Source organism: Opisthocomus hoazin, chromosome 3, assembly GCF_030867145.1.
Source record: "Opisthocomus hoazin isolate bOpiHoa1 chromosome 3, bOpiHoa1.hap1, whole genome shotgun sequence".
Lineage (NCBI taxonomy): Eukaryota > Metazoa > Chordata > Aves > Opisthocomiformes > Opisthocomidae > Opisthocomus > Opisthocomus hoazin.
The window spans coordinates 14,281,793-14,306,358 of record NC_134416.1 but is presented as its reverse complement, the minus strand read 5'-3'; the positions used below and the strand labels follow the sequence as shown (position 1 = coordinate 14,306,358).

Here is a 24,566-nt window from a genome sequence, read left to right as displayed (position 1 = left end):
GAACCGGTTGTTTGGCCGGCGGGGGATTGGCTCGGCGGCGCCCGCCCCTCCGCCACTTCCTGCCGGCAGGGGGCGGGGTCGCCGCTTAAAGGGGCCGCGCTCCTGGGCTGCCTCTCGTCCCGGGGATCCCCGGGCCAGAGCGGCCGCGCTCCCCGCAGCCCTGCGCGCTCCTGAGCGGAGCCGGGATGGCGGCCCCGCCGCGCTGCCGCGTTTCCTTGGGGAAGGCGTAGCCGGTGGCTCCCGCCGCGCCCGGCACTTCCTGCGCCGCCCTTCCTCCCTCTTTCCCAGGCCGGCCATGGCGCGGCCGGCGGCCGCCTACGAGACGGCGGTTCCGCCCCGCCCCGCCTGCGCCTACACCAGCTGCTACTGGTGAGGGCGGTCGGGGGCCGTGAGGGGCCAACCCCCTCCCCGTTCCCGTGAGGCGGGGGCCGTGAGGGCCGCTCCCCCCTCCCCGGTGCCCGTGACGCGGTGTCCGAGGCGGCGGGAGCCGTGCGCGGTCGTGGCGGGTCGTGTCGGCCTGTGCCTGGGCCCAGGGGCTCGTCCGAAGCGGGGGTGCGAGCTGGAGAGCCCCCGGCCGCGGGCGGGGTTCGGGCCGGGCGGTGTCCGGCGGGCGTCGCCGCCCGGCTCGCTGGTGGTCACTGAAAATGAAGCTGGGGGTGGGCGAAGATGAACCAATTCCCGTGTTTTGCAGTGAAGAAAACGTTTGGAAACTTTGCGAGTACATCAGGAGCCAGGGTCAGTACCCGCTAGAGGAGTTCTATGCGGTTTTCATATCCAACGACAGGAGGACGGTGAGTGGGCGAGGCGGCCGCGGAGGGACTCCGGCCTCTGGGCGCAGGTGGGCCTGGGCCTGGGCCTGCAGCCCGACCCCTCCGGCAGCTCCCTGCGGCGCGGGGGCGTGCAGACCCCGCCGCGCCGGATCGCTCGGTTGGTTGATGCGTTCGGGCCGTGGGAAGAGGCATGGTGTCCGCGTGAGCTGTGAGGGGAATTCTTTTAGCCTGGAGAAGAAAAGGCTGAGAGGGGACCTCATAAATGCTTATAAATATCTGAAGGGTGGGTGTCAGGAGGATGGGGCCAAGCTCTTTTCAGTGGTGCCCAGAGACAGGACAAGGGCCAACGGGCACAAACTGAGGCACAGGAAGTTCTGTCTGAACACGAGGAAGAACTTCTTCCCTCTGAGGGTGACAGAGCACTGGAACAGGCTGCCCAGGGAGGTTGTGGAGTCCCCTTCTCTGGAGATATTCAAGACCCTCCTGGACAGGGTCCTGTGCAGCCTGCTGTAGGTGACCCTGCTTCAGCAGGGGGGTTGGACTAGATGACCCACAGAGGTCCCTTCCAACTGCTACCAGTCCATGATTCTGTGATTCCCTGTAATCTGTCAGGGTAGGAAAATGGTTGTATTGCATTATCTAGAATAGTATCTCCAACTTCATGCTCCTGGAAGATAGAAACTGGAGAAAACTTTCTGACTGCAGCACAGGTGTAAGCTGATGAAGTGGATATGTTAGCAAAGAACTAACTAATTATCCCCAAATTAATTTATATTAATCTCAGAGGTTTTATTCACTTCGTATATATTTGCTTATAACTTTCAGATTCCACTCTGGAAGCAGAAATTGGGACCTGGAGATGAGCCTGTTGTCTGGGTAAGTGTTCTGTTCTCAGTAATTTTGAGTGCTTGCTTCTGTAGTTGATAGCTGTGGGATCAGACATGGGCAGCATCAGCTGTCTTCACTGTAACAGTGTTCCATCTGAATGTGAAAAAACACTTTCTCACTGTGAGGGTGATGGAACGCTGGAGCAGGTTGCTCAGAGAGGTTGTGGAGTCTCCGTCCTTAGAGAGATTGAAAAGCCATCTGGACATGGTCCTGATTAGTTGGCTCTAGACGGCCCTGCTTGAGCAGGGGGTTGGACCAAATGGCCTCCTTCCAACCTCAACCATTGTATAGTTTTGTATTAATATTTGTTATTCTCTTATAACAGATTTGTGAAAGAGCCTAAATCTGATGCTCCTTTTTAACATTTACAGTAAATTAACAGCGAGGCAGTCAGTAAAATCTACAGGTGACAAACCTTAACATTGGGGAGAGTGACAGATTTGTGAAAATTATTATGCGGATATTGTTGAGGCTACCAGCTTTGTAGAATTTTAAGTAGATATCTGTACTTCTAAGAAGTAGATGGATGACAATACCCCTGTAGGCCTGACAGAGGATAGAAAAATACAAGTATTCAGGTGTCAGCAATTAAACCGAACCATAAATGGTGGCATTGGAGTGTTGTTTGATCAGTTAATGCAATTCAGTAACTTGCCACTACAGAATTCCTTTCAAATAATGTATCATTACAGTTTCAGTTACCTGGCATTTATCTGTTTATTTAAGTATCTCCATTTCTTGTGGCAATTTGTGTTTCTGAAATTCTGCAAAATAATCTGCAAATTTCTGTCATTCTGTGATTTCCAAATCATTCATTCTCTCCCAAAATGCCAGTTTATTTGTAGTACAAAAAAAGGTTTAGTTTTAAAAAGAGATCTGACTGTTACGAAGATGGTCTAAAAAGGAAGAGAAGAGTCAGGAAAGGCCACCACAGAATGTGGATTTCATGTGTTTCAGTGGATTGTAAGATATGTAAAGTCTGTAGTTACACACTGTAACAGATTCCTCTAAATATTGTTGCACACAGTTATACATGTATATTGATCTGGCAAAATAGCTTGCCCAAGATCTTTTTCATTCCAGTCCCTTTGTGGTTTTGTTTAATATTGAAAAATGTCGAAAAACAGTGCTTCAAACTCTTTTTTTGAGTGGATTTAATGTAAGCTTTAAGCTGTTAGCAGCTACCTTCAGTTTAATTTTTGAAAACAGATGTACCTGCCATCTGACATAAGTAACTGCAGCACCTCCAAACCTCCACCACACCTACATATCTTACAAGTTAAGGAGCAAAACTGCTCCTCTAACTCAAGTGTCAAGACAAAATAGTTAGCTTGAAAAAGTGTGATGTAGTACCATAGGTGTGTTTTCCCAACTTCAAGAGCTACTACAGGAATTCGCCGTACTCCTGCAGCCCTCTTGATCTGGGCCGTCTGCTGCCTTTTCAGTTGTATGCTTATTTGGGAGCTTCTGGCAGCTAAACACCCAGTACTCAAATTCACAAACCATGTTACTGCAACAGGTGCGACATCTCTTAGAAGACATCACTAGATAATGTTTACCTATCATCATATATTGCTGTCAACTTTTTATTTAGGACAGGGTCTAAGACAAAAATGCTTATCCTGCTCAATATTTGTGCTTTGGTGTGGGACATGAAAGAGATGTGCTGTTTTCTTAGGAGTAATAGTGCCAGAAATGTTGCAGGCTTAGTACTTCAAGGACAGAAAGCATGATTTAAAGAAAGGATCTGTAGCTTCTGCTTTTAGGAAGCATTTTTTTTCACTCCCTTTGCTGCTTTCTGGTGAGCAGCTGTTTAACTAATGGCAATTACCTTTCTTCCCAGGACTATCATGTTATCCTACTTCATGTTTCCAGCGGGGAGCAGAACTTCATTTATGATCTTGACACAGTGTTGCCGTTTCCGTGTCCTTTTGACATGTACAGTGTGGAGACCTTTAGGTTGGATGACAGCCTTCGTCCAGAATTTCACAGGTGGTGACATAAAATATAAAGACCATGGGTGTTAATTTCATGAAATCAAAGTTGAAGTTGTCTTTGTGGATGCGTGGTCACAGAGGTTTTTTTGCTATACTCTGGTAAAATAAATAAATGCACTGTGTTATTTTTCTAAAGCTGTTTGCCTTAGTCATCAAAGGCCATTTTCTTTACTATTGTAGTGTCTTGTTAATTGTTTCAGCTGCTTGGCATGATATTGCTGATTTATGTATTTAATGAAATTAATGCTCCTTGATGGGAGGAAGGGAAGTTGTTCTTGTTCTAAGTGACTAATGTGGTATTGCATACATACATGTTTTGATAGAATTTTGTTTGATTTAGGAAAATCAGAATGATTCAAGCAGATTTGTACCTGAAGACATTTGCTTCAGACAGATCTCATATGAAAGATGCAAATGGGAAATGGCAGAAACCTCCTCCTTCATACCCGTGCATTGAAACTGCAGGTAAGCTGCAAGAGCTCCTGTTTCCTGCTGACAGTGTTGAAAGGCATGGTCCAAGATGCACACAAGAAATAAATATGTCTCCTTAACATGTGTCCAGAAGCACATCCAGCTAGCTTATTATTTCCTATGGGGAGAAAAAAAAAAATGTCTCTGAAGCATTTGGCACTTCCTTTTCTGAACATGTAAAGTCTAGCATGCCTCCTGGCATTTATTGTTACCAAACATTAATTACTGATCTTCATAAGCTGAGCAGAGAATGAGAGATAAGTAATACTGTGCTCTGATTACAGCGGGGAGCTGAAGCGAAGAGGCCAAATAACTTGCTTCGGGGTCACAAAGTGAATTTTGAACACTCTGCTTATACTACACTTCAGCTGGCAGGTCCCATCCTGCCAGAGCTGGCTGTTTTGACAGGGGGAAGTTTTCAGGCTCTGCTCAGCGTGTTGGGTTTGCCTGCACGAGGTGTTTGAGGTTTTGCTGCCAGGTGAATGGACCTGAGGGCACGTTAAGGCAATCTGGAAAGTCAGCAAATTTTTCCCCAAGCCTTAAGCCTCTTTTAAGTGATAGTCTAGGTAATAGCCTGGGGGCCAAGCAGAGAGAAGTAAAGACTTGCCATCTCTTTCTTCTGTTCTACAGAGCTGCTTAAACCATTCTTATCACACAGCACTTCAGCTTATCCTAGTCCTGTGTTTGGCAAGCTGACTAACATTTGCCATGTGTTTGTTTTGTTCACTCATTTTCTTCCCAGATGGAGAAGAGCATGGTGAAGTTTCTCTTTGAAAGGGTTTTCATGTTACTGCTCTGCATGCTTGGTTTTGTTGCCTTTTTTTTAAATAATGCAGTACTGCTGTGTGTTTATGTTGGAGAAGGCAAGGTCAAAGAAACACGTTTTGTGTTTAGGTCCAAGTTGATTGTGGTTTTAAGTTGCTGGGAAGTTAATTCTCAGTCTCTGCTTTGGCTTCTAAGGAATCTTGGTGTTTCACACTGGAGTAGAAATGAATTACGAACGTGGGCAGGAGCATAGATGTAGTCTTCATTGTGAAGCTTTAGGTGTTTTCTAGATGATCCAGGTTATGAAGCACCTTAAATTGTATGTCTTGGCCCTTATCTCCAGTAAAGTTTTATACAAAGGGAGTGGAGGATGCCTGAACTGCAGTTCACGGTTTGCTGTTAGCTGGAGCCTCCTAGGTGCTGAGGACTTTTTGCCTGTAGAAATTAGCTCTCTTGTTGAGGGCTGATGGAAGTGTGAGGAATCTAGATTAGGCCAGACCAGGAAGGTGAAAAAATTCTACTCAGATCAAAAGTAGAAAATGTTATTTGTGGATAGTAAGTTACAGAATGACTCGGCAGTTGCAGATGTGTACATGTACCTCCAGCTGTAGTGAATCACTCTGTAGCTGCAGACCCTGTAACTCTCCCTTTACCTGTCGTGCTTGGCTGAGCTTGGCCTCGCTGATGAGCAGCAGCCACATGGTCTCAGCCGACCTCCAGATTGTCTCTGTGATGTTGGTAGATGGTGAAAGATACGTAGATCGTCATTCCTCTGCTCTTTATTTCTTTGCTCTGTACCTTGCCATGCTGAAAGAAACATCCGTAGGTCATCCAGTCCAACACCTGCTCAAAACAGGGGTTACTTAAGGCTCAGTCTAGTCTTGAACACCCCGAGGAGTGGAGATTCCACCACCTTTCGGGGCAGTCTGTTCTAATATTTGACCAGTGTCATGGTTTTAAAAAAAAAAAATAATCCTTAATATGTAATGAGAATTTCCCATGTTCCACTTTGCTTGTTCTGCGTCTTGTCTTGGCACCAGGCTCTTCCAAGAAGGCTCTGTTTCAGTCTTCCTTGTGTCCTCTGGGCAGGTCTCCCCTTGATCTTTTCTGTTTAAGACTGAACAGGCCCAGTTCTCTTAGCCTCTCCTTGAATATCGTGTTCTCCCACCCCGAACAACTTGATGTTCCTCTTCTGGGCTCACTCCACCATGTCAGTGTTTTTTGTGCTGAGGAGCACCAGGCTGTACACAGTGTTCCAGTTCTGTGCTCCTGGTTGGTTGGCCGAATGTTGCAGATGAAAGAAGCTGGTTACCCTGCACCCAGTGACAGTGGAAGGTCACTCACTGGGTAGCTTCAAGATCTGGGTCAGAACAGGAATAGACTATCAGATCTAGGTAGTCTAGTTCAAGTTGTCTTTCATTCAGTACCAGTTTCTTCAGCTTTATTTTTTTGTCTTCCCTGTATTCACTCGAGATACCTTGCAGTAGTAAGCGCTGCAGTGTTGGTGCTGTGAGTCAGTGAGGAGTTTGGGTTTAACTGTTGTGGAGGAAGCGCGTGCTTGAACTTTTGAATGCATCTAAGTCCTGTGTTTCAGTGGAGCAGTTCCGTAGATGAGCACGTGTCCTGCAGGCTAGCATGCAGGTTTAGACAGTATTGCTGTCAACAAGTGGAACTGGTAATTCTCTTCCTTTAAGAGACTGGTAAAGTAATGTCTCAGCACAGTTTTATCAGGCACAAAAGCACCTTAGTTTAAAGTTGATGGAAAACTGGGTGGCAGACCTTTTGTTGTTGTAAAAGAGCCTGGGGTATTAACGTTCACTGCCTGCCAAACTGCAGATAAGTGTTTTCTCCCTGGTGTTTCACTAAAGTACCCTGCTTTCTGTGTTAGTGTTTGTGTAAGATTAAATTGCATACACATTTCATGTTAATGGCTAACAGAATTGACCACATATTGTTTTAGTATCAATTTCTTTGTGAGGCACATCTAGCTCAGAACATTGTTTATTATTATTATAATTATTATTTTGCTGTCATGTACAGTAGCCAAATTCCTAAACACTTGAGAAGATATTACATAAACATATAATAAACATAATAGTAAACATAACATATAATAAACATAACATATTACAAAAGCATACAAGGTTTTTATATTAATTGTTTGCTATATGTCTTTGATATTAAATGTTTGAAGACTGAAAAAATGATTAAAATGTATTAGTCTTTTTTTAATGTATGGGCATTGTGCCGTTAAAAAGAAACGTGCCCATGAACTCTTGGTATTTAAATATAATCAGCACTCCGGTACTGTTGTGTTGATACAGTTTGCTATTGTTAAAGCATATTGGTTACATTTATATACACTACTCTTCTTATCCCACTTGGTTTTGAAGCTTTAGTAAACTTAAAAAGACAGGAGTGTTTGCTCTAAAATACTGCCTCTTCCAGAGCAGAGCAGCTGTTAAGCCTGAATATGACACTTCGGAAAAGAAAATTCTGTGGTATCTAAGTCAGATGTAAGCTGAATAGGATAATGTCATTACCCAAAGTGAAGCTAGGACAAGGATACTGGGACCAGTGATCGTTTTTTTGAAGTGTATCAGGAAATGTTTAATGACCATGAAATTACTTTTGGAATTGAGTTGAGAAATCTCGATCGGTGAGCAATTAAGCATGTTTTTTCCTACTACTAGCTCAAAAGGAATAATTCTTAAACTATTTGTGCTGCTCGTGGGGTTGCAAAATAGACCTTCTAAAATGAGCTTATCTTGAGTCATAAATTTCAGTCCATGCTTAAAATAATTGAAGCTGGAATCATAGAGTAGTTTGGGCTGGAAGGGACCTTTAGAGGTCATCTAGTCCAAGCCTCTGCAGTGAGCAGGGACATCTTCAACTGGACCAGGTTGCTCAGAGCCCCATCTATACAACCAAGGATGTTTCCAGGGATGGGGTATCTACCACCTCTCTGGGCAACCCTGGAACACAGTTTCACCACCCTCAGAGTAAAATACTTCTTCCTTGTAGCTAATCTAAATCTCCCATTTTCAGCTTAGAGCCATTACCCCTTGTCCTATCACTCCATGCCCTTGTAAAAAGTCCCTCTCCAGCCTTCTTGCAGGCCCCTTCAGGTACTGGCAGGCTGCTCTAAGGTGTCTCTGAAGCCTCCTCTTCTCCAGGCTGAACAGCCCCAACTCTTTCAACCTTTCCTCGTAAGAGAGGTGCTCCATCCCTCTGATAATATTTGTGGGCTTCCTCTGGACCCGCTCCAGCAGGTCCATGTCTTTGCTATGCTGAGGGCTCCAGAACTGGACGCAGGACTCCAGGTGAGGTCTCACCAGAGCAGAGCAGAGTGGCAGAATCCCCTCCCTTGACCTGCTGGCCATGCTGCTTTTGATGCAGCCCAGGATATGGTTGGCCTTCTAGGCTGCAAGCGCACATAGCTGGGTCACGTTGAGCTTCTTGTCAACTGACACCCCCAAGCCCTTCTTGGCAGGGCTGCTCTCAGTCCCTTCATCCCCCAGCCTGTATTGATAGTGGACGTTGCCCTGACCCATGTGCAGGACCCTGCATTTGGGCTTACTGAACTTCATGAAGTTCACATGGGCCCGCCTCTCCAGCTTGTCCAGGTCCCTCTGGATGGCATCCCGTCCTTCTGGTGTGTCAGCTGCACCATTCAGCTTGGTGTCATCTGCAGACTTGCAGAGGGGGCACTTGCTCTCGCTGTGTATGTCATTGATGAAGGTATTAAACAGTTCTGGTCCCAGCACAGACCCCTGAGGGACACCACTTGTCACTGATCTTCATCTAGGTGATTATTTTTTTTTTATAAAGAGAACATTAAGGGTGGTTTTTTTTTTGTTGTTTTTTTTTTTTAAACCAAACAACCACAAACTGACCAACTAAACAGAAAAACCTCAGTCTCCTCTGTATCTCATCAGAACTCATGTGCTAAGCATTAGCCTTTTGCAGCTGGCTGTGCTCTAGCCGTTTCCCAGAGCTAGGCCTCTATGTTTCTCACTGGCGTTGCTCTGGCCTCTGTTCTGCTCTGCTGCTGTGTGTGCTGGCGAACCTACCTGGGTGCATGGTGCTTTCTCACCCAGCCCTGTCCGCAGAGCAGCTCTGCTGCAAAGCACGTACCTGAGCTGCAGCAGATTCCCCTGGTCCCTCCTGGTTGCCAATGGCCTCCTGTTGAAGGAAAACAAGGGCGAATCTGGTGTTTTGTTCAAATAATGAAAATTAAGATGATGCTATTTGGGGCACAGATTCATCATTCTCGGGCTGGTGAGCCCAGCCTAGGGTTTTTTAAGTCTTCTTTCCACAGATTAATGAGGTCTCATTCTGCTTAGTTTTATGACTGCTGATGAGATCAGCCCTCCTTACTGCCGGCCTGTGTACAGTACAGCTTGCACAGTGCATTTCGAAATTACTCAGAACAGATGGTCTTACGGCTTATATGCGACTGTTAGCATCAGCTCTAACACTGATAAGCATTCGTTTGAATTTCAGTTCTCTCTAGGTGTTTGGTAGCACACTGGCAGGATTGATTTGTAAAGGCTTTTTGTTATTTTTATTACTATTATTAAAATCCCTGTTAGCCACAAATGGTGGGGTTTTATTTTTTTGTTCTTGTTTTGAAGAGCATGAGTAGGACAGCTGAGAAATTGTGGAGGCACTGTGTGTAACACATCAATGTAACAGGCAAGTTGCTAGACAGAGGCCAGGCAGATGTCTGCAGTTTCTTTCTGTATCTCCGCTCTGAGGTGGTGGTAGGATCCTAGTGAAAGCAAAAAGGAAAGCACTGATAGGGATAGAAGTAACTGGTATGCACTTCATGGGAACCTTCTGCTCCTCTCATTTGAGAGTAGAGCTCCAGTCTGTCAAGTTTGGTCCTTACTTCATGAGCTTTTGTGGAAGTAAAGGATCAAGTCAGGATAGAGGCTATAAAGGTACAACTAAGTATAGGAGTATTTAAATACTGTGAATGGCTTATTGAATGTACACTGCTTACTGTGGAAGATATTTTGAGATGATGAGCTTTGTTTTGTGCTAAGATGGACCAGGGTGGTTTACAGGGTCAGTTACGTCTCAGCTGTGGGGACAGCACCATCCAGCTGAGCGTGGTAACGGCCTTTCCAACTCTACCTGCAAAAAGCCCTCTGCCTGCTCAGGCAAGGGAGGGGGATCTGAGTGGATGCCTATGCAAGTCTGTGAAGAGCCCAACTTTTAAAGTATTTTAGGTGCCCCGGAGGTTAGACAGCAGCAGAACTGATCTTGGAGGCTTTGCTTCAGGCTTGCTGACTTCCAGCAGCGCTTCGGCAGCTGTCGTGACGCAGAGTTAGTGCAAGGTCTGTGAGCCATGCCGAGGCTTGGGTGAAACACTGCTTTTGACCTACTGTTGGCAGAAGCCACAAGTATTGTGGCTAACAGTGCCCTCTGATAGTGCGTGGCCTTTTATTTCATCCCTGCTCAGGGCAAAAGTGTCAGACTTGACTGAAAAAAAGAAAATTATGCAAGAATCCCAGAATGCGCCAGCTAGGTCTCACTGACAGTGTGCGTGTGTTACAAAGTGGGTTTGGTCAAAGAGGAGGCATTGGCTCTGCAGGCTACTGTGACAGCCACAGCACCTGAGGAGGACTGCATGTGTAATGTAAATATATATATAAAAAAAATTATGCTGCACTTGACCTTGTATAAAGATTATATAAAGTATGCGTTTTTGCCGAGCTGTTTCCTAAAGCTGTAAGGTCTAGCGTGGTGTACATGGCGTTCAGATACAGCACATGAGGAGAGGTCTCACTATGTTTTTTCCTATGGATCGCTCTCGTACTGCTTCAGTGCCATCTACTGACCGGTTCTTAGACCATCTGTTCTTCACTTCTGTGAATTTTTCCTTTCATTAAACTTCTCTGATGAACTGTGTTATGCTCTGCCACAATCCTTCTGAATTTAAGAGAATATTTCACTTCCTACAGACATTGTGACAGCAAATTCCATGTTGCTAACAACAGTTGCTATGTTTGTAACTCTACTGGAAAAATCCCCAGTGGGCTTCTTTAGCATTCACAGAACAGTTTTATGAAATTATTGTTCTACTGTGCTCACTGCACACAAAGCAGGGAATTGTTTATCTTTCAAACCTTAAACTATATGAAGAATCACATTAATTTTAAAACAAAAGCATTTGGGAGGAAAAGGTAAGTTGGGAATTGGAAAACAGACTTACCGGTCTACCAGCAAGCAAGAGCTGTTACCTGCTACTAATTGTTCTTGAGCTACAACAGCAAATTCCTGGGCTTGTGCTATTTGAAATCCCCACATGGTCGGGCAGAAATTGGCCCTGTTCTGCCAGACTCACTTCAGCAGCAGGAAGATGCTTGGCTGGACGTAAGGATTTTCAATGTGCAGAGCCCAAACAGGTTAACAATAATAAGGGGCCAGCCTTCGGAAGTGGTGAGAGCTGAGATTAGGCAAGCTGCAAAGCTATGCCGTAGTGCAGGTGTGGTGTGAGCAGAGGGCTTCGGGGGCTGGATTATGGCTGGGACTGCCGGGTCTGGGATTCCTGAACATCGTCTTCCCTTCCTCACTTACGCTCTCCTTAATGGTAAGCCTAATTGCACAAGCTTTTTTCAGCTGAAGCAAATTCTATCCTATGGCTTTTCTAATCCATTCATTAGAGCCTACTCTTGTTTAGTTCTTAATCCTTAAATGCACAAATGAATCATCCATGTTAAAATAAGTACTTAAATACAGCAGGAGAGCTATAGCAGTAAATCCGGCGGCTCTTCCACGCTGTTGTTTAAACTCATTCTCTTCCGGTTTTCTTTTAATGGGCATTTAAGAAAATTATTTGCACAGATCATCAGTGAGAACATAAACTAACAGGCCCACGGGTGTTTGTAGTCAGAGCTGAATAGGCTGAGGAATCAGAAACCTCTGATCAGTGTGGTTCTGAGTCAGCAAAGCTTATATCAGGCAAGCTCCAGAAAAAGTATGTGTAAGGCACCTGAACCCCAAGCTGCGCACCAGCACTTTGCACTGAGCTCTCTAGGACTCATGAATGGGACAGAATGGTTTCCGCCTCTCCTGCGGGGGTCAGAGCAGATCAGACTCTGTCAGTAAGTCACACTTACTTTTTCTCTCAGAACTATGGCAGTTAACCGTTTCCACCTCTGACTTTATTCAGTGATTCAGGATTTAAAAAAAACCCTGTTTGCCCCCAGCCTAGGTTTGTGCCCTTCCTCGCCTCAGCATCCCTCTGGGCTGTGGGCTGGGTTACCCCAGACGGGTTATCTCCGATCTGCGTGTTCTGGCCGTGCAGTGGGCTGGTGTGCAGCAAGGACAAAGTTCGGGGCTGGAGGGAAAGCAAATACGGAGCAAATACTGTAATCTGGGGAATAACAGATTGTAGGTTTGCCGAGGGGCTCATGGCATCTGAGAGATGCTAAGCAACTTCCAGTTCTGACTGCTGCTCCGATCAGTTCTTCTGTAGTCAGTGCAAAAGCTGACTCGGTTGAATTTGGTTCAGAATTTCACAGGGGAATAATATTTCCCCTGCGTTTGAGTAATCAGATTTGTGTGAATGTCAGAAGACTACGAGCACCTGTTGCATTGCAGTTCCCTGTGTTTGTGGTTATTTGGACTCATTCTCTGATGCTGCTCAACCCTTCTAGGCTGCTGCTGCAGGAGAAATCTTACTCTCTCCTATGCATACTGGTTTATAATGACTAAGGATGCTTGCTGATCTGGTAAGGTGATTATTGCCATGGGCAGAGAGAGGGATCAGGGTCAAAAGCAACGTTTCAGAGACTGGGAGTGGATGTTTTCGTAGGATAATACAATTTGCAGAATCTTGCCAGACTGCTGCTCAGCAAGTGTGCTATGAACTCTTCGCTGTTTTGAACTGAACTATCAAAGAGGGGTTTGGGGGCATTTTTTCGATAGATGTATACCTGTGCTACAGAAGCTGCATTACGAACTTAAATATTTCCCTTTTCTGATCCTTTCTTAGACTCCAAGATGAACTTAGATGATTTCATCAGCATGGATCCCAAAGTAGGATGGGGCTCAGTGTTCCCCCTTCCAGACTTTGTGCATCGGTTTGGCAGACAGACTGATTACAGCTGTTCCTTGGAAGGACAGTGAAGTGAACAAGGAAGTTCTCCCTTCTTCTCTTTTGAGTGGGTGTGTTTTATTTTGCTGCTTTTATGTTGTATTTATGGTTTACATTTCTGTACATGGAATAAGTATTGGGGAAAACAGGATACCCAATCAGAAATATCGTGAACTGAATAAAAACTTTTATTTTGATTATGTAAGAATGAATGTGGTTTTTAACGTCAAATCAAAGGCAGACATCCCACCACAAGCATATTACTTTTTTCCATTTACTGTGCCCAAATTGAAAAGAGCATTTACATGCTGTAGGAAAAGCTTTTGGAGTAACAGATGCGTAAAATACTGAACAGTGTAGCTCAAATTGCTACATGTCACCACATTTTAGAAGTGAGATACAATATTTTTTTCTTTGTTATGGTTTCTATCATTTATATAAACAGACAGTGCATCTCAGTTTAGCCACTAACTATCAATTAGGCCTTATTTTGCAGAAGCCTAAAGGCCAGACCCACAAAGGGAACATATATTTAGCAGTATACTCTTGAACTCCCAAGCACTATCTAAAACCAGGTGAGTGTCTAGGTTTCTGTGCTGTACGAGGGGAGAACTAAATGCCTGCCATTTCAGTTAAACTGTTCTGGTGCTGACAGTTGCTGGAAAATGCAGTTGCTTTTGCTTCTTACGCTGGCTGTGCATGCTCACCTGCACCCACGTGCTTGCATTTGACATTTGTCTGGCCCCGTGGTAATCCAGGGTAGGAAAGCTAAACCGACAGAAAGTGGGGGCTTTTTTCTGCCTCTTAGCTCCTTGAACTGGCTTGCCGTGAGGTCAGACAGCTGCTCTTGCTGGTATAAGGAAATCGGCAGGGACATATGGTTGGGGGGATGGGAATGAGAGAGCCTACCCCATACAGCGTCGCTTGCTGCTGAATTTCCTGAGGGGTGGTATCAAGCTGTGTCCTTGCAGGCGAATGGGGGAAAGCCATCACGCTGATCGGGGGTTTGGAGCAAAGTCTCCCATGTCTTAGAAGAGTGCCCTAAACATGGGGTTACAGAAATAGGCTGGAATGGGGTATTTAATTCTCTGATTTTGGACCTGTTCTACTTCACGTACTAGAATACCATAGAATCACAGGCGGGTAGGATAATTCAGGTTAGAAGGGTCGGGCAGTCTCTAGTCCAATCTCCTGTTCAAATCGGGTCAGACCAGGCTGCTCAGGGCTTTATCCAGGCAGGCCTTGGAAACCTGCTGGGACTGAGACTACAGCAAACATTCGTGATGGACTTCAGTCTTGGTGAGGAAAAGTGCAGTAACGCTCTGAAGTATTAAGGGATAATTTTGTTTGTAAGTAGAGAAAGATACAAAAACTTCAAAGATACTTATATGTATATGACTCTTGCATAGGAGTATTGTTATATATGTATTCTATTACTGTATCTCCCATCAGTTCTAGAGAATTTACTCGGCGCGTTAACAGCAGAGACAGACCATTGAACCAGTGGGATTGATTCACTTCATCCAGACATCTCTTTCTCTGTGTCATGATGGCTGGCGGAGTGTAGAAACTTAGACCTTCTGTTGCCAGATGCAGCACAGCTGGTTGGTTCTGCAGATGGGCTGCTGCCACATGGATTCCTGGGGTGCCAGCGTGGACTACAGATAGGCCAGCTGTTGTGGCACTCATCTGCAGAGTGGGAGAGTTGATCTCTGGTTTCTGTCTGTGAACCAGCTTCACCAGAAGAGATTGAAATAGTAGAACTTTGGATTCCTGATAAACTATTGCTCAGAGCTCTACTGAGAAGGTGCAGCTCTGGATTAAACCAGACACACTTGTGTAGAAGGTCTGATTTATCGGTGTTTGGATGAAATGGCAGCTCTTCTGGCATAGCGCTCATGTGGCAGGCGTGCTTTGAGTGAGTGAAGATGTTGTTACTTACTATTTCTGAGTGATCTCAAGACTGGGTGTGAATGTACACAGCAGCAGAAATTTGCCTGCTCGGCTCCACATAGATGCTCACCCGGTGCCCAGGGCATCGCACACACTGCCCATGTTAGTAGCAGAACGGACAACTTGAAGATCCACATTTGAGATGAATGGGTTATGCTAAGCACTTATTATCCTTCAGGTAACTGACTGAATCTCATATACACAGAGTTCTGTGCATTGCTCAACAGACCCTGGAAGTTGTTGCAGAACACGAGGTTCTCATCCCTCCCTACCTATGTCATTTGATTTAAACACTGAGCTGCCATCCACAGCAGGTTTCCTATGCCTGAAATCCATGCCACACTCCCTTTTGTGAGGCTCAGACACAAGAATTTGCCTGGTTTAATCTAGGTTCAGGATCAAGGCTGTTAAGAAGGAGAACAGTCACAGCCATGTTTCAGAATATAGAATTTAAAAAAAAAGTGAGGAGACATGACTTTTTCTCTCTAATCATTCTGAACAGACGCTTAATTTTACATGTAGCAGGCTGGGTGTGTGTGATGATAGTTCTTCTATAATTAACAATATTTTTGTAGCTCTTTTAAAAAATTGTCATTCCAGAGGGATAGGTAAATGCTGGAGAACGATGTCATTCGGTGCTGAGGGTGCTGATATTGTGGTGCTGTCTCTGTAGCCCTTCAAGCCTGGTGGCATTTCGTCACCATTTCAGAAGGTGTGCTATCAGAAAGCCAGAGTTCAGGAATCAACCGAGTGCTCATTTAGGGCCCCAAATACAAGGAGGAGCTACTTGCTTCACCGTAATTAGCAAAGAGCAGCCCTTTTTCAAATGCTGATTGGCTCGCATTAGAGGGACTAAGTGAATTTCCTCCCCTCTTTGCTCCTTTCTCCAATTAACCCTCGTCTGGGCTGTTTTGGGGAACTTGCTGTGTTTAACCTTTCTTTTGTCATCTCCGACTGACTCGTGAGGTGGCCCCACCACCGCGGTTTCCTCACTGAGCACCACAGTAAGTTGCAGGCAGAAAAGCAGAGTTTGTTGAGAGCCACTTTGCCGAGGTCCTGCAGAAGCAGCGCATGTCAGAAGTAGAAGCAAAGAACTGCCACTGCAGAGCTCATGGCGAGGAGGCACCTTCACTGCCAGACACCACTAATTGTCAGCTCTGTGATCACTGAAGTGTTTAAACACCTAAGATTCAAGCAACTTTCTACCACGGGCATACGTACGTATGGGGTACACCATGCAGCAGAGCATGACTCGGTGGTCTTCGGGTACAGCTCCAGGCTGCCCAGTGCAGCCCCCCAGCCGAAATGGTGCTCCAGGGAGAGCCGCACTCAAGGCAGGGGAGCAGGGCTCCTGCTGCTATGAGGTATGAAATAATATGAAAGTTTTGACATTACTTCAGGGCTGATTTGCTGGGGCACACAGGCGCAGCAGGATCGGCATGTGGTCATCCGTACTCCGTGCTGTCAACAGCTCTGGAGACTTTTAATCTTCCCTGTGTGCAGGTGATGTCCCAGTGTGTCCAGCACAAAGGTGTGCTTTTTACTTGCACTTTCAGTCCGATGATTTCTTGGTGCAGCTTAGCTTTCCATTCCCTTTCAGCCTTCTTTACCGTGTCCCTTCCAACAGTGAAGCCTTTCTGTTGTCTGGTTCTTATTACAGCATTTATGTGTGGAGAGCCCTTGTGTGGTGGCTTTTTGGACTAGGTCACCCTTGAGTCAGGCATTGAACAAAGCGAGGAGAAACCCCCCCTGCCCTCAGGTCGGTTACTCACAGTCCCAGGGTCTCCCAGCTTCTGCTTTCTGTTGGTCACTGGAAATTCTCCAACACTTCCAGACATGTTAGGGCAAGATCCTGATGGCTGTAAACTCATAATGGTGGGATGCCCTATCACGGGTAGTTCCGTTTACCTCTGTCAGGCTATTGATGCAGTAAGCTGCAGTGTAAGGTAGCACACCGCTGTCTCGCCTGCCTTTTTCTCCTCTTTGCTGCTGCTTTTTAGTTAATAATATAGTTTACTTAATAGCTAACCTCTTTTATTGACCTCTTTGGGACTTTTGAAAAAAACTGGCCCTATTTCTGACATGTATTTGCTTGGTTGATGAATTTCTGCAAACATAAGGGACCGGGTCTTTCTTGAGGAGATACTATTTCTCAGCTGGCCAGCAGAGAGAGCAGTCAGCACTCGGTGGACGGGCGGGTTGGGACGCTGGGCCGGAGACACGCTGCTGCACGCTGCACGCTCGGCCCTGCCAGTAGCTGGTAACAGTTATTAAAAAATAATTCCAACAGCAGTGCAGAGGTGATCCGTACCTTGCAAGGTGGCAGCTCATGGGTTAGGTATTGCCCTTGACTGCCTGAGTCTCTGAAGTCAGTGCAAGTCCCTCCTGCACATCAAGGACTATATGCGAGCATCGTCAAAGCACCTATCCATTTTTTGGGATCTGTTCAGCATTCACAATCCCTGCCGAAGTGGGTGCATGACACCGTAGATTATCAGGCTAATTGCTTTGCTGTCAATGTATGGATTTCAGGGGCTTGAATTTAGGCAGCCAGGACACTGCAATCTGATCTGCACTATTAAATAAGCTGCAGGGAGGCCCTGGGGTGCATTTCTGTGAAGCAGATTCCAGGATGAGAGCCGGGGTTGGGACATGTTGACCTGTGTGGTGTTAAAGATTTTAACAGTGGCCTCCTCTCCTCAACCCCTCATTGACCAACCAGCGCCTCGCATATGTGCTGAACCACCGTTGCTCTCCAAACCTCTGTTGTCAAACGGCCATCTCTGGGGTCCACTTTTCTTTTGTTACAATAACTTTGGTCCAAATTTTTTTATTTTACGGTGCCATATTTTCTTCCCCCACCTTTTCAGCGCACGTGGGTGGTGAGCTGAATGACCTGAGGAAGCTGTAGCAGGGAACAGGCAGGAGGTGTGAAAACCCCACCGTGTCCCTGCAGCAGTCACAGTTAGGTCCCACTGGGTGCCTTGCAGAACTGTTACTGCGACACCGTCCGTGGCCCGGGTGGTGGCTGTCCCCCGTGGCTGGCACGAGCCACACTGCCAGAGGGGAGGACCAGCAAAGCATCGCTTCACACGTCACCCAGCTGAGCCGATGGCTCCAGGCTTGGTGGGGCTGCACTTGAGGGAGGGAATGCCAGTGATTTTCTTCTCCCTCCTGGCTTCCTCCTTGTGCAGGAGCTGGCCCAGCTGAGGCCCAGGTTGATGGACATACCCGGAGAGCGAGTGGCTGGAGACATCTGCTCAGGTTTGCTCAGCAGCTGCGTGTGCCCTTCCCCGTGGAGCTCGGCTCTCGGCGGAGGTTTGTGTGTGTGATCGTGGCGTCAGAAGCGAAGCCCTCCGTACAAATGCTGCCTTTCAACGAGTGAAGTGCAGCTGCAGTAGCGGTTCTGGAAAATCTCTCCAGTTTGACCTTAGATAAACAAATATGGTTGCTTAAGTATCCTTAGTGTTTCCTTATACTTACAGTAGGAAATACCTTGGATACTGAGGGCAGCTAGAACAAATCAGACTTAGTTATCTAAGGCTTCTGGCAAGTCCCTGAGTTTCTGAGTGAGCTAAGCCGCTTCCTAGGCACGAGGTGTACCGAGCTTTGTTTCATAGCGATAAATATAAGCATTGAAAGGACCTGAGCTGTGAACTGTCACTCACAATGTCCGAGCGAAGTGGCGTTGTTCACCTGAAGCTGATTTCGAGTGCCTGGCACTGCTGCAGAGAGAGAGGAGCAGGAGGTTTCCAACGAGCAGGATTCTTGACATCGCGCTGCTTAAAAGCAGGAAATCTCATTTGGCCTGGCTCAGTGTCGTGCCCGCCTTCCCGTGCTGGGCTATATCTGGAACCCAAACACTGCAATAAAGTGGGAATCATTATATGTTGTTGTTTTTTTTTAAATGGCCTACACAGTAAGAAGATGGTAGTTATCTCAGCCTTCCCTTCTTCTTAGCGTGCAATTGTGGCGGCGTGCTTCCCACCGTCTCAGCTTGGCGGCTGAAATGGCAGCGCACCAGCTCCGCGCTTGGAGCCATCCCGAGAAAGCGTTCTGTGGCGGCTTTTAACCATTTAGCTGTAAAGCTCCCTCTTCTTCCACCATTTCTAGCTGCTGGGGTGAAGCAGGGTTTCCAGTCCTTGTTTATAGCCCATGTAATCCGTTCGGCTATTTATGCTGTACTCATCACAGAGCACTTTGCTGTATGAAATGCTCACAGTTATATTTATACCAGTGCAAAAACAAAGGCATCGCAAATCGAGGAGGTGACTTTCAGAGTAATTTTTCCTTACAATGTGACTCTGTTTCTCCAGCAATTCAAACTGTCATCAGGTGAAGTAATGCTCCTTGGAAGAAAATACAGCCGGCTGTAAGTCAGGAGTCCTGCTGGCACTTACCTGCGCTTGTGTTTTTGTCGTGTGTGAAGTAAATACAACTACTCAGTCAAGTAGCTTCTACCAGCTTGGTACGAATGTGCAGCGCAGCAAAGTCCATAGAGTTGTCTTTGCGCAGCTGAAAGCAGTGCGATCCGCCCTGCCAGAGGTACTAAAAATACCTAATAATATGCTAAGGTGTGTGTTTGGCCAGGAGTCGTTTTCAAATGCATCGTTCCATGGAGTTGCTGGGTCCTGGGATGCACAGCCAGCGGTGCTGGGAAGCGCAGCAGGCTCCTGGCTCTCTCCAGCCTGGGGGCACGGGTGCAGCATCCCCCCACCTTGATCTCAGTGGCAGCTTGGGACGAAGGGGCTTGGAGGGGATTTGCAGCGCCCTACCTGCCATATTTGTCAGGGGTGTTGCGCTGGGAAGATTGTTTCCTTAATCCTCGGTCTCATTTAACCGATCTGATAATTACTAAATAATAAAAAAAAAACAGATTGGGTGTTTTTGATACTGCTGCTTGGTTTCCAGCAGAGAGGGCCCACGCTCGGTCCCATCAGCCGCTGCTCGCCAGCCCCTCCAGGCTCACACTTCGCACGGGGATCGGATCTGTGCACGGAGGCGGTTGCCCTCCCTGACGGCTGCAGAGCCCGAGCGAAACCTTTCTGCCGATGCCCACTGCGGCCTCGCTGCTTTGAGCCGCTCGGAAACGCACGGCTGTGGAGCGGCTCAGCCCAGCCCTGCCCGCGCAGGCGCAGGTCCCCAGCCCTTGCCAGGGGCCACCATGTCCCTGTTGCTGGCTCCATGCACTGGCAATGTAAGTGGTGGAACTGACGGGACATTACCACCCCACCCAGGATGCTTGCTGGGTTTATATAAATGCTCAGAAACGAGGATTATTTGTGCTCATTCAATGAGTAACTGCGCTGGCTTAGGAGGTGGGGTCCACGGCAAAAACCCACACGTGGAGCTTGTCCAGCATCGAGGACATCCGAGGCCCGACACGTGACCAAAGCACACGTGTGGGGTCCAAAAGAGGCGTTGCCATCTTCACTGTCGCTTGGTCTCCTCTGAGATGGCATCATCGTCTCTCGCAGTAAGGTCCTCTGCCCTGCCCGCATGGCGCAGCAGAGCCTGCTCCTAAATAACACGATAGCTACTTCTCGCCGCTGCTTCACGCTGTTTGGAGAATGATCTATGGAGCGCCGGCGGTGCGGCCATTAGCACAACTGGATTAGCAAATGGAAGCTTTGTTTTGAACTTTCTGTAATAAAATACCGCTGTGCTGTGGCACGGGGGTAGCTAGGGTTTCACTGCCAACTTAAGAAAATGAGGGCAAAGGTTGATTAAATATTAAGTGAGATGCAAGATCCCAGCTGATGCGGTTCATCTGGTAACCTGAGGAGGATGGGCTGGAGGTAAAAGCAGCTTCCCGAGATACCTGAGAGGGTACCACAGCAACCCACCCTGGCCAGCAACAGCTTTGGGATTCCTCCATCAGCTTCCAATGCCAAGACATTTCGGGGGTAACATGCTCATGGAGGGGGATGAAAATGAGGAGCCTTGGAATATCTGTATCCTTTTCTATTTGGATTTCCACGTCCTCTGTAAATCAAACATAATTTCTGGCTGCGTTAGACTGTCAAGCAGGCTATGCTTACATCAGGCAGAATATATTCATGAAAAAAAGAAAAGAGGTTCGTGATTAATGCAGAAACATTCCTTCCCCACCGCAGGGTGAGCCATGTCCTAAAGCCTCTCCTCCAAGCAAAGCTGCTGCTGACAAGAAAATTGTTGACCTTCCTTACACTGCAGAGCAAGGCTGTTGAAGACAGCTTTTATGAACTGCGTGACCATACGTCCGCACGCGCGTGTCTGTGAGCCTCCCTGTGCGCGCGTATGTCGGCAGCTCCCTTCACAGCGCAACGTTTCGCACTGGGTATCGGCTCCCGGCTTTGCTAAGCTCACCTCAGCCTTCGCAACGGGCGGCGTTAAACTGTACCCTCACCGCTCCCGGTCGCAGCTGGCTCCTCCTGAGGAGCACCCGCACCTTGGCTGCTGCTGCCTGGCCGGCTGCGAGGGCTCCTGCTCCGCTCCCTCCCTCGCTGGCACGAGCACGGGCAAGTGAATCGGGATCAGTCAAGGCCCTTTCCTTTCTGAGGCTCTCAGGCCAACATTTTACCGCACTCCTAGGGATTTTAACTCTCATCATCCCCACCATTCCATACCTCCCTTGGAAATGTTTAAAGATGTTATTTTTTTTTCTGATACAAGCTGTGCCAAAGCTTGGTTCCTTTAGGAAGACAAACTGGCAGTGGAACCATTGCCAGCTACACGGGCAAATATTGTAATGCTTAAAAAAACTTTATTTAGATTCCCCCATTGTGGGAGGAGTGTTTTTTTGGGATTTTTTTTCATTTTGGATGGTGCTGAAGATGCCATAAAATTAGCTACAGTATTATTCCAGTGATTTCTACACTTCATATTCATGTGCCTTCAAATTTAAAAGCAATTATGACAAAATGAAGCAAACAAGCAGCCCTGAGGAGGACCTAATCGCTTTCCTCCATGCTCTCAGCAGCCACCGAAGCCCGTGGGGGTCCCAGGAGGGCAGGAGTGGCAGAGCCTGGGCTGAGCGGCGCGGAGCACCCCGGGAAGGCTTCATTGCTCTGCCACGGGGATGTTGGTTTTCCTGGCCAGCTGACAGCGTGTGCGGCGAGTGTAAATGTTGGGCTCCAGCGAAGAGTTGCAGGGGAGGGAGGCAAGTTGTGCTCGAGGTTAATGGGGTCCTGGCGACAGTGCCCATCTGGGACGGGACTGTGGCAGAGGCAAGCGGCATCGGGTGCCGGGGCGCACAGCATCCTCGGGAGAGGCAGCCATGGGCAGGGGGATGCAGCCATCGGTGGCAGGACGGTGGTTTCGCAGCGGAGCAGGGCACTTGTCCGGTGCCTCTACAGCCTCCCCGGGCTCCTGGCTTGTCCCAGGACCCAGGGGCGGTTGAGAAAGGCTTGAAAATAAATGACTGGGGACACACTGGGGGTCCTGAGCAGAGCTCGGCGGCAGTATGGAAGATGCTTGCAGTACCGCTTCCGATCATGGTGGTTTTGCATCCAAACAGCAGCCATTTTGCAGGGCGCAGGGAGGACAAGTGGGTAAAGAGCACCCAGGCCTCCGCTTTCCAGGTCTTTCTGAGCACACCAGCTGTCTGCACTAGTTCAGGCTTCATTCACGCTCTGGTTTCATTGCACCAGTCGTTTAATTCCCGAGTCTTACCCTGTGTGTCGGTGGGCAGAGCGGTATCACCGGGGGTCAGCGAGCCTCCGGGCTCTGACTTCCCTGCAGGGCCAAGCGAGGGAGTTCTGTGTTTTTGCGGTCTCTAATTCAAGTAAAGAATAAATAACTTTGTAAACATTAAAAAAAAAAGACCTTGAGGCTGTGGGCAGCCCGAGGAGAGGGGGCTGCAAGGTGCTGTCACTCCCTGGGGCATTACGAACCTGCCCTGCCCGGCTCCATGAGCCGCAGGACGGACAACGCGTGGAGGCTTCCCTCCTGCAGCTGCCGCGGGCGCGAAACCAGTGAGCTTGGGTGGGTTTTATTCCTTTCTTCTGAATGTTCTGCATAAGCAGGGAATAATAAAATGCAGCTTTTCTGCAGGGACTAGAGGAAACGAGTTACTGCCTGGGTGTAGCTGAGGGCAGAGTCCGGCTCATTATTTTCTGTGAAATAATTCCCACGAGGCCTTGTGGAAACCCAGCTTTTTTTTTTTCCTTCTTATTTTTCTGCTTCTTTAAACTTTCCAGAATACTCTGCTGTAACATATTTTCCCCAGCCACATGTGTGAGCGAGGAGAGAAGAGGTTAAATTCTCCTTCCGTCCTATAATGTCATTCATTTCCTGTTTTTCACAACTGTCTAGACACAGATCGAGCGAGCATTAACCCTGAATCCCACCATCGGGTTAAAAATAGAGGCTTTAAATAGAAAAGTGTGTGGTGAGAGAAAGATTGTAGGTTTCTACCTACTGCCAGGAGCCAGCTCTTCTAAAGGAGAACCATTTCATTGTCTATAAGCAAGAAAAAAACAAATGAAATGACTTCAGTTTCCGCGGTTTTCAAAGGAGCCTCGCTGCTTTATCTACACCAGCGGCACTGCAGGCGCTGCGGAGCCGTGCTACGGGCAGGCTGATCCCCCTCCAGCAGTTATGCTCGTCTGGATTTACACCTCCAGCTATATCCAGAAAAGAAAGAATAAATTCCACTTCAGCGGGAGGGCTATAAAAAGACCGGGAGAAAGTCATTTAGGAGATAACCCATGTTGAGAAACGTGGTCAGGTTCTGGTGGGAGACCCACAGACAAAATGTCCCCCAGGCCCAGCTGCGGAGGTGCCCCAGCGATGGCTGTGGTACCAAGAGGCACCTCACGTTGGGAGGGCAAGGCCACCGCGCGTCAGGTCCCAACCCTCCAGTGTGTTCAAACGCCTGTTCAGTCACAACCAGACCCAACGGGACGCTCCTCAGCTCAAGCTGCGTCATGGCTGGGTTGGATGTCGGCCCTGGGTGAAGCCAGCCATGGCCCTGCGGGTGCATGGCCTCCTCTGACACTTCCCACAGGCTGGGCTGCTGCACCAGGGCGGGAGGAAGGAGAGAGAGAGGTCTCTGGGCTGTAACGCGAGTTTTGCAGATGGAGGAAGAGCAAGGGGTACACAAAACTGCAGCCCACTGCAGCCCGGTGCTGGGCGCAGGCGGGGAACGAGGCAGCTTCTGGGCTGTCGCTGACCGTTTGTCACCCACCATCCCCATCACAGATTGCCCACAGAGACACGCTTTTTTATGTACTCTACGAATAAAAATATGTCTGAATAAGCTTAACACTCAAAACCCCTGTTAAAGTAAGTCAAAATTCATGGCATGCCATGAAGAAGAGGAACTCGCGTTTCCTGTGCTGATGCATTTCTCCGTCTAGAAACACGAACGTGGCAGGGCTGTTTGTTTATTTATCCCGTGAAACTGGGAGTGGCTGTCTCCTCTCGTCTCTCCTCTCCTGTCCTGTCCCACTGCCTGTTTTCAGCAGTCACTCGAAGGCAGCCATGGGCCAGACCTGCCACCTTGGCCCCGAAACCCGTGGGCGCTGCCTCCTCCATTCAAGGCCTCTTCTGACCCAGACCGGAACCATCCAAGGAAAACATATTAAAAAGACATTAGTTTGTTTGTTTTCTACTAAAAAGCAGAGCATA

At 47.7% G+C, this 24,566-nt stretch overlaps 1 protein-coding gene across 2 annotated transcripts; it reads left to right on the top strand.

The window, feature by feature from the left end:
- The first annotated feature begins 78 nt into the window (after window positions 1-78).
- On the top strand, window positions 79-13,201 carry NTAQ1 (N-terminal glutamine amidase 1). Of its 2 annotated transcripts, XM_075415602.1 has the most exons (6): window positions 79-369; window positions 692-791; window positions 1,596-1,646; window positions 3,502-3,650; window positions 3,996-4,120; window positions 12,900-13,201. In XM_075415602.1, exons 1-6 carry the CDS (start codon window positions 296-298, stop codon window positions 13,031-13,033), a joined length of 633 nt encoding a protein of 210 aa, XP_075271717.1. In that variant the 5' UTR covers window positions 79-295; the 3' UTR covers window positions 13,034-13,201. The 2 variants fall into 2 exon arrangements, with proteins under 2 accessions (XP_075271717.1, XP_075271718.1); XM_075415603.1 differs by lacking the exon at window positions 79-369 and having other exon boundaries at window positions 377-735.
- Window positions 13,202-24,566: the final 11,365 nt, after the last annotated feature.

Coding starts and splice junctions, on each gene's coding strand:
- NTAQ1 (XM_075415602.1), top strand. CDS start 296: ATGGCGCGGCCGGCGGCCGCCTACGAGACGGCGGTTCCGCCCCGCCCC. Junction 370..691: donor GCCTACACCAGCTGCTACTG/GTGAGGGCGGTC, acceptor CGTGTTTTGCAG/TGAAGAAAACGTTTGGAAAC. Junction 3,651..3,995: donor CTTCGTCCAGAATTTCACAG/GTGGTGACATAA, acceptor TGTTTGATTTAG/GAAAATCAGAATGATTCAAG.